This window comes from Anolis carolinensis, chromosome 6 (assembly GCF_035594765.1).
Source record: "Anolis carolinensis isolate JA03-04 chromosome 6, rAnoCar3.1.pri, whole genome shotgun sequence".
In the NCBI taxonomy this organism is placed as follows: Eukaryota; Metazoa; Chordata; class Lepidosauria; order Squamata; family Dactyloidae; genus Anolis; species Anolis carolinensis.
Window position 1 is genome coordinate 16,109,926 of NC_085846.1, and position 14,856 is coordinate 16,124,781.

General features: G+C 42.7%; 1 protein-coding gene across 6 annotated transcripts in view; it reads left to right on the forward strand.

Moving 5' to 3' along the window:
- The window catches only part of ppp1r12c (protein phosphatase 1 regulatory subunit 12C), a 47,820-nt gene that overhangs the window by 24,970 nt on the left and 7,994 nt on the right, over nt 1-14,856 (forward strand). For 3 of the 6 annotated variants that reach the window (XM_008118470.3, XM_062957868.1, XM_008118471.3), the window contains exons 7-14: nt 1,875-1,963; nt 3,048-3,190; nt 3,281-3,375; nt 9,095-9,283; nt 11,055-11,150; nt 11,702-11,796; nt 13,345-13,452; nt 14,118-14,208. In XM_008118470.3, coding sequence (XP_008116677.1) covers nt 1,875-1,963; nt 3,048-3,190; nt 3,281-3,375; nt 9,095-9,283; nt 11,055-11,150; nt 11,702-11,796; nt 13,345-13,452; nt 14,118-14,208 — 906 coding nt within the window. The remainder of the gene's footprint in view (nt 1-1,874; nt 1,964-3,047; nt 3,191-3,280; nt 3,376-9,094; nt 9,284-11,054; nt 11,151-11,701; nt 11,797-13,344; nt 13,453-14,117; nt 14,209-14,856) is intronic. The other 3 variants (XM_008118472.3, XM_003225866.4, XM_062957869.1) reach the window with 3 other exon arrangements.

Sequence of the window (14,856 nt, forward strand, 5' to 3'; positions counted from 1 at the left end):
AATTGCGGGGAAGACATAAATGTCTTTAAATAGCTGGCTGAGCTCTTCCAGACCTGTGTATACTTTGCACTAAAAATACCATCAGTTGGTGCCAAGAGAAACTAACATCTGTGGGCTACCTCCATGTTGGGCAAAGCAAGCAGCAGCCCATATTTGCTCTTAATTGTTTTTGCTACTCCTGGAGCATGCTGGTGAAACCGCGAGATGCTGATGTTTCTTGACTGACTTCTTTGTTTAGATATACACAATCCTGGTTGAGTTTCTCACATTACCTATTTTTTTTAAAAAAGCGTTCCAGCAGCCATAAGAGCAGCAAGTAGAGAGAAATGGTGTTGACCCTGGGGGCATGAGGTCAGGGAGTGAGGCCACCTCGCCTGTCAACTTAATTTGAGCTTTGCCAGCCCAGGGCTGTGTTTCTGAAACCATGGGGTGGGCCTCCCTGAGGCAGCTGTGGTTGGGGGAAAGCCCACACGCCTCTCTTTTCATCTGCTCCAGGCCCTGCTTTCTCTCTCACACACTCTCTCTTCGCTGGGTCCCCAGGGAAAGAGAGCAGCAAAGGCTTCCCTTCTGCCTGTCCCCGTTGTCCTCTTTCCAACTGGAGATTGAACCAGACCAACCTCATGGCAAGCTTCAGGGCTTGTATATGTGTGGCTGTTTTCTCATAAAATTTTACTCCCCCCCCCCCCCCCCTTATGGGAACTACTTGAAGTGAGCCAGGCTCAAGTTGTAACACTTAAATAGGTCATAAAAGAGACATTTACTTCTACATTTTAGGAATTTCAATAGCAGATGATATAATATGCAGATGGTATTATAATGTGGTGTCGTGTGGAGATCAGGCTTTGACTCCATGCTCAGCCAGGTAAAGTTGGAAACCAACTGAATGGGCAAGTTGTGTTATCAGGTTTAGAGGAAAACAAAGGCAAACTCCCTCTTGACAAGAAAGCCCCAGGATAGTTTTGCCTTAGGGTTGCCATAAAACACAATCCAGCACAGCTTAGAGATGGCCATTGGGGTTTTTTATTGTTTTGTTTTGTTTGTTTCCCTTTCCCCTTCTCAATACCTAAAACTCAGAAATCTCCCCCCCCCCCCCCAAATAATATCTGGGACCCCTTCCACGCAGCTGAATAAAATCCCACATTATCTGCTTTAAACTGAAAAATATATGGCAGTGTGGACTCAGATAACCCAATTCAAAGCAGATATTGTGGGATTTTCTGCCTTGATATTCTGGGTTATATGACTGTGTGGAAGGGCCCTGGGTGTGAGGTGCAAGACTGACTCAATACTTCACATGATACAAAGTTAATTTACAGAGTTCAGTGCCACCAGATAGGATGACACCTATTGGCTTTTGTGAGGAGATTAAAACCTATTTGTGTACTGTTGAGGTCTGTGTTTGTAGCTAGCTGACCACTGTGGAAAAGGAGATGTTGCTCCATCCAAGCCATTTGCTTGTCTTCTGCTACCTTTACAGAAACCCTCTGCTTACTAGCATTGTGTGGCACTGCATAAATATTCTGCTCCTTTTGAGCTGTGCCAAAACAATCAAAGTACCAACAGTGGGCATATCTGCGCCTTTCTTTCCAAACACTTCACCACCCCCTTGTACTCGGCACCAATACAATCTGCTTCAGCACGATTCAGTTTCCACCATTGCTTCTATTCTCAGCTTTAGACAATGCTATGAGGAAAGCAGTAGGCATTGTACAGCATTCTTGCCTGTTATTTTTCCTCAGTAGGATGAGGGATCAAACATCCTGATTACCTTGGAAATATGAGTTCCTCTCTTTGGAGGCTTTATTATCATTGCCTTGCTGTGAGGAGTAAGAGTTTTACCATCTTTTATATCTCCCCCCTTCTATAAACACCAGCTGCGCAGCAAGAAAGAAGCCCACCTGATGCAAGCTGTAATCGACACCAGCTTGGAACAGCCCCCATCTTACACAAGCAAGCACCGAAGGTGAGTGGGGAATGTGTGGTTATTAGATTCCCTGCTCTTTGCCAGATATTGCGTCCTCTAATCCCCACTGTTGTTTTCAGACACTGGCAATGATTTCCCAAGAGAAGCCAAAGGCTCTGGCTCATAATCCAGAATACTGTGTGTGCTTGGTTCAGTGTATGTGCTAGGTTCATTGTTAGGAAACCAGATCTTTCTTCCCCCCCCCCCCCCCCCAAGTCTGTCTTCTCTGTCAAGTTCAAGTTGTGAAACAAGTTTGAGAGAAGTCTTTATTTGGTGTACAGCAAGTTTGACAAGCCAGTTTGCTACATAAATGTTTACTATTACAGCTTACAGATGTCAGGTTGGACGACCCAGCTGTTTGTGGTGAGACATCAAGCCTGTGCAAATTACAAGTATTGTTGTCCTACAGATAGTGATAGGATCAGATACCTTCCTCTCAGTAGTAGCATAAAATTTTGTTGGTTAGGTGCATCAGTGTGGCATATCGTTGAAGCAACCCCAAGCTATGGACTAGCTCATACATGCTCATATTAAGATACTATGCCAGCTCCACTATACAAACAGTTAAACTATATGAACTACAAAACAAGTGCTTACATCTTCTCCCTCTGATCATGCTTTGAGTTGTAAATGTGATGCTCTTGTCTCATTGCTGGTATGGTCTGTATACAAGTGGACATACATGAAGAAGTCCTTAAGCTGAGATTATCTGGTAACATCTTCAACTATGTGAAAGCCACATTGCAAGAGAATGCACAAATTGTTTGAAGAACACTTTGAGAAACACCGCAATTCTGTTGCCATTCATAAAATAATAAACATGCCATGCATAAGCTAACTCATGCGGATATGCCAGGCCTAAGCCATCTTAGCAGAAGCTGCCAGCTGAGATCCGTGTTCTGCCTGTCTCAGCAGATGTTGGATTGAGCCTGGTGAGAAAGGGAAATGTGAGATTTTTATTATTTGAAATCCTGCTCACGAGCCTGATTTGGGTAATCAATAATTGTGATGGATCGCCTTTATGGGGTTTTCTTTCCATCAGAGTTACCTTTTCTCATCTTCTTCTGTAACATGTCTTTCCTAGGAGCTCTGTATGCCGAATGAGCAGCAAGGAGAAGATCTCTGTCCAGGACCAATCAAAGGAACGCAAGACGTTGGGGACCATCGCTGTTGGCGAGGAGGAGACCAGTTCAGCCTCAGAAGGAGAGGAAACTCCTGATACCAATGGTGGGCAGAAATACACAGTGGGCTATGGCCCTCGTTGGTCCTAAACTGGAAAGGATTCAACAAGTATTAACTGTTTCCTGTCTCCTACAGAGGTGAAGACCACTCCCGTGACAGATAGCAGTGCAGTGAATGGAGTCTCTGTGATCCCCATTACTCCTCTGTCCCCCAGTCCCACAGGGCAGAAGGTAAGGCTTTGCTCATCAATGCTAGCACTCCTCTTTGGTGGTCTGTAGGTGAGACAATGATTCCACAAATCCCTACTTCCCCATTATATAAGTTCCCTTCCAAGGATAGGTCTAGTTGTACAATTACAGTTATTGGCCCCCAATTGAAACTCAGTCTCTCAAATTAGCTTTTGTCACTGTTTGAGAGTGGAGGTTGAAGGCATTTCATTCTACATAACAAATGATCCCAGACACTTTTTTCATTTTCATTGCCTGAGACTACAGGTTCTGGTATTCCATATCCACATTTTCCCTGCCATCTACATGATGTTAGGATGAAGACTACATACACCGCAAAATGGACTGCACTATTTTGGATCATGAGTGGTGAATTGTGTTTTTGACTGCTTTCTAAAAACTCCGTATGAGTAGAAAACTAGCAGAGTTGGGAGCTAGCAAAGCTGACACTTTTCTCCTTGAGACACTATTTCTTCTGTTTGCATGGATTTTTTGAAAATACAATTAGCCACTTCTTACCAGTATTCCCAACTCTGGTCTGAATTACAATCCATTCAACAATTTGAACAGTCTCCTACTTAATTCCCACTTTTCACTGTTTCATATTCACATCAGGCCTACATATCTTAGCTCATCAATTGCAAGTAATCCCAACTCTAGCCATATGGCAGCCTGTTCTCTTGGGAGGAAGAGGGAGTGGATGACTTGGAATCCAGACAACTGTATATCCTGGCAGCAAGAGCTTCTGGTTTCTTTAGAAGTGGGATTTCAATATAAAGGGAAAAGAAAGGCAATGAAAGCTTGTTCCTAGATGATGTCTAAGGGGAGCCAGCTTCAGTTTAGAGGTATTGTCCTTTCTTTCTCCTCTCCTCCATCAGCTTTTCACAGATCTTTGCACAAACCTTCCTCTTTGCCATGCAACATGTGTTGAGTTCTTCTTTTATAACTTGTCTGCTCTTAACACACCCAGTGCCTTCACCCTGCATGCTTGATTAACCAGTTGTTGCTTCCAGCTGTCCTGGGTGAGGCCAGGTTGACCTTTCTCCTCTTTGGATTGCTGACATATGTGATTATAGAGATGGCACACAGTACATCTCAGAACCCGTTGAGGTGATCTCACCGGCTGGGTCTTAATCACACATATATTCTCTTAACTCCATTCTGATGCGTGTCTGGCCACCCTTTCCGCTGCATGTCATTTCTCTTGTATGAAATACCTTGGACTTGTATTGTTTCTATCTTTTCTTCCTCCTTTTTTCACATTTTCACCTGTGCCTTTCATCAATTGCTGACCGCGCCTCCTCCTTCGCTTCCTCGCTTTCTCTTTCCACCCACCCATCCCACTGCAGCCACCAATTGCCTTCATCACCCCTGTGCTGCCCATCCCCAGCCCCCTGGGCCCTTCCATGTGGAGACAAAGCTTGCGCAAAACTGGGATCATTCTGGTGCCCCAGGGGGGACAAAAAGCTGCTGTGAGTTTCCCATTTGGATATGAAAGAGGGAGAAAGAATATGTGCTTATGTGTTTGCATTTATGTGATTGCATTGGTAGCCTAGTAAAACCAAGGGCCTAAACTTTTCTTGTCTGAAACATATTTTGAGACTAGGTTCAGGCATGTAACCAGGGGGAGGGCTTGAGGGGCTTCAGCCCCCCCCCCCCGAAAGTGTCCGAGTGGTTCGCGAGAAGGCCTTACATTTATTATTTAAACTATTATATTTATTCATATCGTGATCTGATCACCATGCTCAATATATCCCATATGCATGGGGGTATTGGGATAACGATACAAAAGGTTTGCTACATTAGATCCTCTCCCACCTAGACTCAGCCCCCCTCCCCCCAAGCAATATCCCAGCACCCCCAGAATCAAAATCCTGGCTATGGGCCTGACTAGGTGAGTTCCTTTGAGTTTAGAACAACCTACATTCCAAGATGGGATGTACTTTCTAAAAATTAACTGAAATTACGCAAATGTGTGTGAGATTTTGAGCACAACAGAACTCTTCATCAAACTGGGTGGTTTTGAACAATAGGTGGGATAGGGCAAGAGAAGAAGCACAGATGTTTTAATCTATCTAGACATTTTGACTATAAAATCTATAATTCAGCTCAGTCCCAAAGTAGAGATTACGGTCTATAGGTGTGGGAGGTAGCAGGTCACATCTGATAATTCACTACGGAATGGTGAGTAAATGGTCCGCATCTCTGAAAATATAAAGGTTGCAGTTCAATAATCGGTCCTTTGTCGTAGGTGAAATGTACAGAGGCCTTAAATAAGTAAAGTTGACAGTTATATTTTAGGTTGTACAACAGGGTTGGAGTCTCCCTGAAGTGGCAAAAATATCAGCAATACAACCATTTTAATCCACAAAACAATTTTAATCTGATTTTAATTCTGTATTCTGTAGTTTGTTTTTGTTGTTTCTTGGTGCATGTGGGAGTGCTGGTATTTTAGCAGAATGAGAAATTTATCTGGCCTGCCTGTGGCTAAAGCAGATGTGGAGTTTTTGTCCCTTTAAATCTTTTGGACATTAGTTTCTTCATCCCAAATCATTGACTGTGCTGGATGAGGCTGATGGAAATAGCCCAAAATATCAGGAGGTACAGCAGTTTGCCTCACATAACGTTAAGGCTGCCAGATTAAAGGAGTCTAGTGGGTTTTTGCAAGGGGGAGATTCAAAATTATTGAATTATTTGATGGAACTATTATGTCTATTTCTTATATATACACATCCCTTTTTTTAATCGTGGGATTCCAAGAGACCTACAAAGTTAAAACAAGCACATATAAAAGTTCCACATTTATTAAGACATACAGCAGTTAAAACACAATGAAACTATAAATAGAATTAAAGGCAATTAAAAGTGGCTGCCCCATGCCTCCAAGAGAAGTGAGCATGGCCCCCTTTGTGCTATCCTTCTGTTCACAGGAAAAACCTGCAACAGGCTTTTGAAAACTGAAATTTGTTGAAGAAAAGGCTTTTAAGACCATGCCATACAGCTTTGTTGCTATTTGTTGTTGTCTACTCTCAAGTCATTTCTGACATATGGCAACGCTATCATGGAGTTTTCTTGGCAAGGTTTGCTCTGAGGGAATTTTCCTTTACATTCCTGTAAGGCTAAGAATCTGTGACTTGCCCAAGGTAGTCCAGTAGCTTTGAAGGACTAGCAGGAATTCAAACTCTGATCAAACTCTGACTTGTGGTCCAAACGTCAAACAATACACCACACTCTAATTGTACTGTTTTAAAAACTCCTTTCTAACATTTTAAATCCAAAATGTAAGCAGTTTTTAGTGTTGTTAAAAAGCTTAATTCCATTTTAATATCGCTTATTTATTTAATATTTAATAATTTAAAATAATAATAATGAACGGCATATGTTTTAACAATATTGTACTTGTTTTAAGTAGTGAGCCACCTTAAATTCAAGCTTTTGGAGAAACAGGATACAATAATAATAACAATAATAGACTAGCATTGGAGCAGGAAGTATTTGGAATCTATATAGTGAATGGTTGTGTTTGTGGAATTTTGAACATTTGTAACCACTTGATGCCTGAGTGGAACAGAGACACATGGAGGCCAATCATTGTTTCTTGTGAAGGATGCACTGTGGACTGGTTTACTGAGAGGTGGGGCGGGGGGGGGGGGGGGGGTTCTGGTTGAACGTCTTTGGCTGGGAAAGCTGATGCAAACCTCTTGAAGCTCTGTAACTTCATGTGATGAGAAGCTTCTAGTTTTGAAGAGGCAGTTGTGCTGGCCCTGCTTACCTGATATGACCTCTTCTTTGACAACATTCTGAAATGCTGCTTCTGGGATGTTCCATGTGAATCTCAACAGCTCTGCTTGTCAAAAGCATAGCTGCTTCACTCTGGAATGTCAAATTGGCAAGGAGTCAGGAGGAGGGAGGGTGCATCCTTGTCGTGAAGAAGCACTGGACCAGAGAAAGAGATGGCTGAACTCCAAACCCTGCTGTTTACAAATCACCCTCTTTCTTCAGGGATGTGGTTTTTACCTTAGGTTCAAAACAGGTATCAAAAGTGCATCTGGTACAACTTTGAGAACTCCCAAGTGTCCCTCTACTTGTGTTGTCAGTACATGATTGTGTAGGAAAGAGAGGTTCTCCAGCACCTGCCCTAATTGTAATAGATTCTCCCAAGAAAAATATAGAAATCTGCCTTCAGTATCACTTATTTTCATTCATGATAGAGTTTGTCCCTGGAATATACTATTATGCCAAGGCTTGAGCCTGGAACATCTGAAGCAACAGTCAGCCATCTCTGAGAATGTGTGGCAAATTCTGTGACAGTCTCCAAACTCTTTTGAGATGTAGATTTTGGGGAGCCTGAATTCAAACGCCACACATGTGACAGCAGCTTTCATCTTAGAAAATATACAGTTGTTGCAGAAAGTAGATTTTGATAGACCGAAAACTCTGAGAGGTCTGGTTCTTTTTTAAGTGCACTGTACATATAAGACTGCTTGTCTCCACAACCCCACTCTTACCATGTTTCCCCGAAAATAAGACAGTGTCTTATATTAATTTTTGCTCCCAAAGATGCGCTAGGTCTTATTTTCAGGGGATGTCTTATTTTTCCATGAAGAAGAATTCACATTTATTGTTGAACCAAAAAAATGAACATTTATTATATACTGTACAGTAGTTGTCATCACAAACCAGCATAACCAGACAAACTGTGAATCCTATCAAGAATTTCTTGTTACTACCAATATTTCCATGCACAACACTCTATAGCAGGGGTCCCCAAACTTTTTAAAAAGGGGGCCAGTTCATGATCCTTTGGACCATTGGAGGGCCGGACTGTTGGAGCAATAACAACAACAACAACAACAACAACAACAACAACAATAAAAAGAGGGTTGGAAGAGACCCTTTGGGCCATTGAGTCCAATCCTCTTCTGCCTTTGTGCACTGAAAGCACAAGCAAAGCACCCCTGACAGATGGCCACCTAGCCTCAATGTTAATAATAATAATAATAATAATAATAATAATAATAATAATAATAATAATAATAATAATAATAATAATGGTTGTAAGAGAAGAAGAGACTGCTTGGGTCATTTAGTCCAACCCCCTTCTGCCCTTGTGCCATGGGGGCCGGATAAATAGCTTCGATGGGCCGCATCCGGCCCCCGGGCCTTAGTTTGGGGACCCCTGCTCTATAGTATGTACATTTACCGATCCTGCATGCTCTGGTGTTCTGTTTGGCGAGCATGCTTCCAAACAAAAACTTTGCTAGGTCTTACTTTCGGGGGAGGCCTTATATTTAGCAATTCAGCAAAACCTCTACTAGGTCTTATTTTCTGGGGATGTCTTATTTTAGGGGAAACAGGGTAGATGTTATTTCTTTCTCATGCAAAATGCCACATATGTCCTCTTGCCCCCCCTTTTTTTATTGCTTAACCAGGAGATGTAGCTCTCCAGAATTTTGTATCTCGCTCTAGTCTTACTCTTAAAGAATCTGGGTTCTGGCAGTGCTTTCTGGCTTGTTTTCTGTCTAAGGAGGCATCAGTTCCTGGGTGCAAGTCTGAATTCCCCTGCGTAGGCCTATTTAGTTACCTTCCCCCCACCCACGTCTGTTCCAACTCCATGGTTCCAAGTTAAAATTCCCTTCATCCATCCTGACTCCCCTTCCTTCCTCTTCTCCCCATTCCCTCTGTGTCGGTCTCTCCTCCCCTTCCTTCCCTGCCTCTACAGTTCTCTGGAGGCTCCAGCCGCACCATGGAACCAGAGGATGCAGCAGCCCCTGCCATCTGGAGGCAGAGCCTACGTAAGACGAGCAGTTTTGGGGTGCTGCAGGATGCCAGACTGGAGGATGGGGCTGCCAAGGAAGGCAGCGGCATCAAGCGCTCAGCATCAAGTCCCCGGCTTGATACAGAGGAAAAGGTAAACCCCGGTGGAGGCAGCAATGGTTGAGACAAGGCATAGCATGTTGAACATTGAACTACTTGGGGCATCTGGAGCTAGTGTACTAATGTTGCATTGAGACAAAATTGAGGCTTTATCCATCTTGTATCTGAGAGTGCTGTTTGTGTCATTTAAAATTTCCACCTCTGTCCACCAGTTGGCCTTCTTAGTGCCTCCTATTGAAATGGTAAAACAGTATGAGCCCAGTAAGATCAAAAGAAAAATCCACAAACAGGTGAAACAGCACAACAGAGTAGCAGCTGATAATAATGAAACCATTTCAGATTAGATCTCATCAGTATCTTGGGAAAACAGGAGAAGACTGGATTTGGTGCCTAAAGTGACAAAGAAGGACTGGGTGGGGGATATTCCTGACCTCTTCCCTATCAGGTCATCAGCACCAACTTTCTGCATATGCTGGTTCATACAGTCCTTCAGGTAGCCTTTGCACAAACCAAGATTGCAGTCCAGTTATTTTACAATCACCATTAAGTGGGGAATTCAGCATTAGGACCTTCCTTGTCCAGTTTATCTTTCTTTCCTGTGCAGACTTTCATCTACTACTGTTTCGTACAGATATTCCATAAAGCAGATGGAAAAATCTCAGAATCAACCAGACAGTGAGAGTTCAGGGTGCAAAGGGCTCTGAATAGCATTCTGCTAATCCTTATAAGGAATAGAATAAAAGCATGTGAAGCAAGCTCAAACAGCATAGCACAGAAAGTTAAGGTATAGTAAATGGCATGCAAAGATTCCCATGTCCTACCACTTGTGTAGCAGGACATGAAATGACCTACTATTTTATGAGGCCTTAGCCTATGCCAATCAAAACGAGATGATACTGATTTGATGTGGGTGGGCAACTTTGGCAAATTTTCAATTTCCAGCCAAGTCCAGTTTTTTTGTCTTTGGATACAAAAAACTGTCGCAAAAAACTGTTCTAGCTAGCTAAAATTGGCTGGAAGTTGAAATGTCAGCATTTCTTCAGTTAAGTAGTACAGAGAGGCCCTCTGACCTACTTAAGAGATGAATCGCCATTCCTGGAGGCTTTCCCAGAGAGGGAATTGACCCTTTTTATATGCCAAAAGGGGCACTCCCTTAGAGTTGGGGTGACAATAACATGAAGTGTCTCATGTGGCCTCTTCCCTTTCCTAGACTGGAGACCAGTAGCAAGATCAGTGGGTTCATTTCTACTTCATACGAAGAATTTGGACTTGTATTTGGATTGCTGTTGTGCAGAGATATGGAATGTTTCACCTTCAATGTTACTGGGCTAGAATTCACAATATCTGTAGCCACGGACCACTCTGGGGCTGATGAAAGTTGGAATCCACCAGCATTGAGGCTCCAGGTTTCTACTGCAACTTCCAGTGTTTATGAAGGCTTTCCCATAAGCAACACCTTTCAGTCTGGAACTTTGTTCCCTAATCTCAGATACTACAGATTGCCCATAATGAAGGGAATAGCCCCTCCTCAGACTTTTGTAGAACAAATAGCATTTTGTCTATTTTTCCTCTTCTTCTCATCACCGCATTTTCCATCTCAAAATATTTGCCCTTCCAGACTCACATTTCTTGAAATGGAACCTGTTGTATGTGGGCTGTCTCATTCCATTGGGGGTGGCTTTTCAAAATAGAATGTCAAGGCACGGACTTTGCCACAAGATTGTCTCTGCTTTGCCCTCTTCTCTTTCTCTCTCCCCCCTCCCTGTCCCCCAACCCCAATCCTGCCACTGCCCGTAAACCTGCAGCAAGACATCCGGGAGCTCTTACAGAAGTGGAACAAGAACCCCATTGGCCCAGGGTTAGCCCATAGGAGTGCTGCTTCTGAGTCAGCCGCTGACCCGGTAGGAGCCTCTGCCCATCAGAGGGTGTGGCTTGCTTACCTTGCTTGCTAGCTTGTTATGTTTGAGGCTTAGATGTGTGGAGCTTAGCTTGAGAGCTGTGTGGGGCTTGTGGAGGGGTGGGCAAACCATATTGCAAGGAAGTCCATTGGGATCATGCATGGTCCAGAAGACATAACTTGAATGTTCTCTTATCCAGCCATTCTGTTTGGTTGTCTTCTTACTTCCACCTGTTCCCCTGGCTACCTCATTTTTAAAGTTTTATTTTGCTTTGCATATTCTGGGCTACAGCTATTCCATATAGATAAGCACTGATGAAAATGCTTCGTATCAAGTCTTTTGGTAGTGTAGTGCCGCTGTTATCAACCAAGAGAGATGCTTGAGGCCTACGTTCTTACAATCAACCTGCTGTAATGGGCTGACAGAAAATTAAAATATTTCCTAAGTCTCCAGCTGCCTCTAGGCAGCTTCCCCTCCTGGCTATTCCATCAAATGATATTCCAGCATCAGCCACATTTGAATTTTCACTCAGCTCCTATGTTTCCTTTTAACAGAGCAAAGAACCACGCCTGGCCCGGGTAACCCCAACACCTACTCGGCGGATATTTGCCCTTCCAGACACAGAACCCCACAGAGATCCCCGGAGAGCGTGAGTAATCTGCCACTGGTGAGCCAAATTGTCAGGCTTGTGGTCGAATCCCCATTTACCCACAAAACATAACTTACCACCTTGTTTCAAATGGGATCCTTTGCAAGGTTATTATCTCTATTTCTTGCTGTCCTTGCAATCAATCTACACTCAATTTATGATAATATCTATGGAGTTCTGTTTGCATTGAAGCTTCAAGATTTTGAGGAAAATACAAGTTATAATTTAATACAGGTTGAGCATCCTGTATCTGAAATGCTAGGGACCAAAAGTGTTCTGTATTTCGGATTTTCCTGGATATTGGCGTACGTGCACATACATAATGCAATTTCTTGGAGATGGGACCCAGGTCTAAGCATCAAATTCACTGATGTTTCATATCTACCTTGTAAATATTGTCTGAAGGTAATTGTATACATAATTTTGTTTTGCACTCAGCCACTCACATTAGAAATTTTGAATCAGGGATACTCAGGCCCAAATTTCTTGGTGTTGACATCTTCACTTGTGGCCCTCCACATGCTGATTCACTCCTTGCCACTGTCTTTCCTTATGATTGATCATGTTGGCTAGGCAGCTGCATCTTAGCAACCTTTGGATGGCCTTGTGTTCTCCCCACTTCTCATGGTATATTAGAGCACCTAGGAATCTCCCCAGTTACATTGGAGCAGATAAGCCTTGTTTCTTTTTTCAGGGACAGAAGCATAGGATCAAGTGAAATGAAATAATGACTTACCGTATATCGTTTTGAAGAGAGCACAGAAAGCCTCCAGAAAATTTGTTTCAACAACATCCACATACCTTATTGGGGGTTAAGAATATGGGCTATGGTCCCAGTGTACCCAGTTTAGTTTTTCAGGGCAAAATGAATGTTGTTGATCTTAAGCAAGTAATTCTGACCCCCTCCCCCAAAGTATGTGTAACTTGAAGCTTACTGTTCTATCCTCCCTTACATTTCCCTACTAAAGAAATGTTAGAATTGTATTTTAAAAGTGATTAATTTACTTCAATGTTTTATGTAACTCTTTCCCTTATTAGTGAAAATGCATGAATGGAAAAGGCAAAGTATAATTGAGCACCTTGAATCTGAGAGTTCTGGGTTCATGTTCCTTCTTAGATATCAGCTGTGTTGTTTTCAAAATATGACTTTCTTTTCACTTCTGTTCTGTACTCATAGGTTTAATTTAAAATGTGTTGTGAAATGAGGAGGATAGACCATTTAAAAATTATAGAGTAATTTCTAAATCAGACATCTTTATAATTTTAAGAGTGAACATCCAGGCTGAAAGTAAGTTCTGCTTATGATGCTGGACTAATTGGTGGGATGACTGTGTAGAATTCAGGCAGGCAAAATCTGTGAGAGAGAACTGACATGCCATTTTGGGAAGCTTCCGAGTTAAAAGTCTTAAGTTCTGGATAGTCAAGGGTTGGACTGCTGAAGCTTTCTGGAAGGTTTTTTTCAGGAGGGGTTCTTTAAACACACTCTTGCGTGTGCTGTCTCTTTCTGTCTTCCTCTCTTTCCTTTCTCTGCTTGCTCCTTTCCCACAGAAACTTAGAAGGTGGCCTTCAGATGAAGATAGATACAGCCCTTGTCCCACACCAGTCCCTCTCTTCCACTGCCATCAGCTCTGGCATGGATCCTCAGGATCGCCGAAGGTGAGGGTTGGTGAGGCCAGGGGCAGCTAGAGCAGAAAGCAGTTGACAACCACAATGCAGGGCACCAGGGATCAAATACAGATGATTTGGATATCAAAGGAGAAGATCCTGTTGCTTCAGCCACATTTCATTCTCAGCTTCTGTGTCTCAAATTTCTATGACCTTGTATTTCTGTTAACTCTCAGTCTCTTTGCAAAGGCAGCCACATCTTTGTGCCAAAGGAGCATAGCTTGCTCAAAGAGCCATTCCCAAAACCTTTTACTGTAGCAGCATCCAGCCACTTCTGATATCAGGGGCCTTCAACATGTTTCAGAGTACTACTTAGAGATCTCTTGGTCTGCTTATTTCTCTGTCAGGTTAGACAAAATGAAGCAAGGGAGGGCATTGGTGGGAGGATAGACAGGTAAACAGTCATTTTGTTCCAGGAACATCAGTAGTGATTCTTCAATATTTACTGGCCATTTTGTTGGCTTAGGAAGGGGGCTTTATGTGGTGAGGGAAAGCAGAATTAAATTGTCAGAGCCTATCACAAAAAAGGCTTCCTTCCCACCATTGAAGCAACCATCTGGGACAAGGTTCTATGTCTGAACTAAGAGGGACCTCCCACAAAAGTGATGAAGGGCATAATCGGAATCATTTAAATGCTATACAACCATCTGCTTCAGGTCATACCAGACGCCAGTGCGAGATGAAGAGTCAGAATCCCAGAGGAAGGCCCGTTCCAGGCTCATGAGGCAGTCCAGACGCTCCACACAGGTAAGCCAGCCAAGAGAGTGAGTTTCCATGGCTTAGGCTCAAAGCAAGATGGGAGGAAGCATTCGCAACATAATGTGATACTGACACCCTTTTTTTTTTGGCTGAGCCTTGAGATTTGGAAAATGTTGCACTATGGATCAGTGGTACAAAGCATTAACAAAGCATCAACAAAGAAACTCCTTTTTTGCATAGTATTTTTATGGGCACCCAGCCCAGCCCATTTTTCTTTTTTCCTTCTCTTTAGCTGATACTTTATTTTGCAGCATTGGCATAGAGCCTGCAGTGATGGCAGACTTGACAAAGACCAACTTTTACAGTTGAATTGCAGCAGTGTTTCTGCAGGAAACAGTGCAATAATGCATGGGAAAGAATAGGATTATGCCATAAGTGATCCTACTGCAACTGTGCGTGCAATATAAACAATTGTGTGTGGGGCAAAACTGAAATAAAAGGAAGCAGGTTAACTTGCTTCACAAGTTGGAAGGTTTTATAAAACCATAGATCTATACATTTCTTGATAAAATGAAAATCATAATAAAAGTGAAGCCTGATGAAAGTAAATAAAATGATGAAAGAAAGAAAAAATACCCCAAGCTGCATTTTAAAAGAAGCTTTGAAGTGGTGATTCAACATGTTTTTGCTTATGCA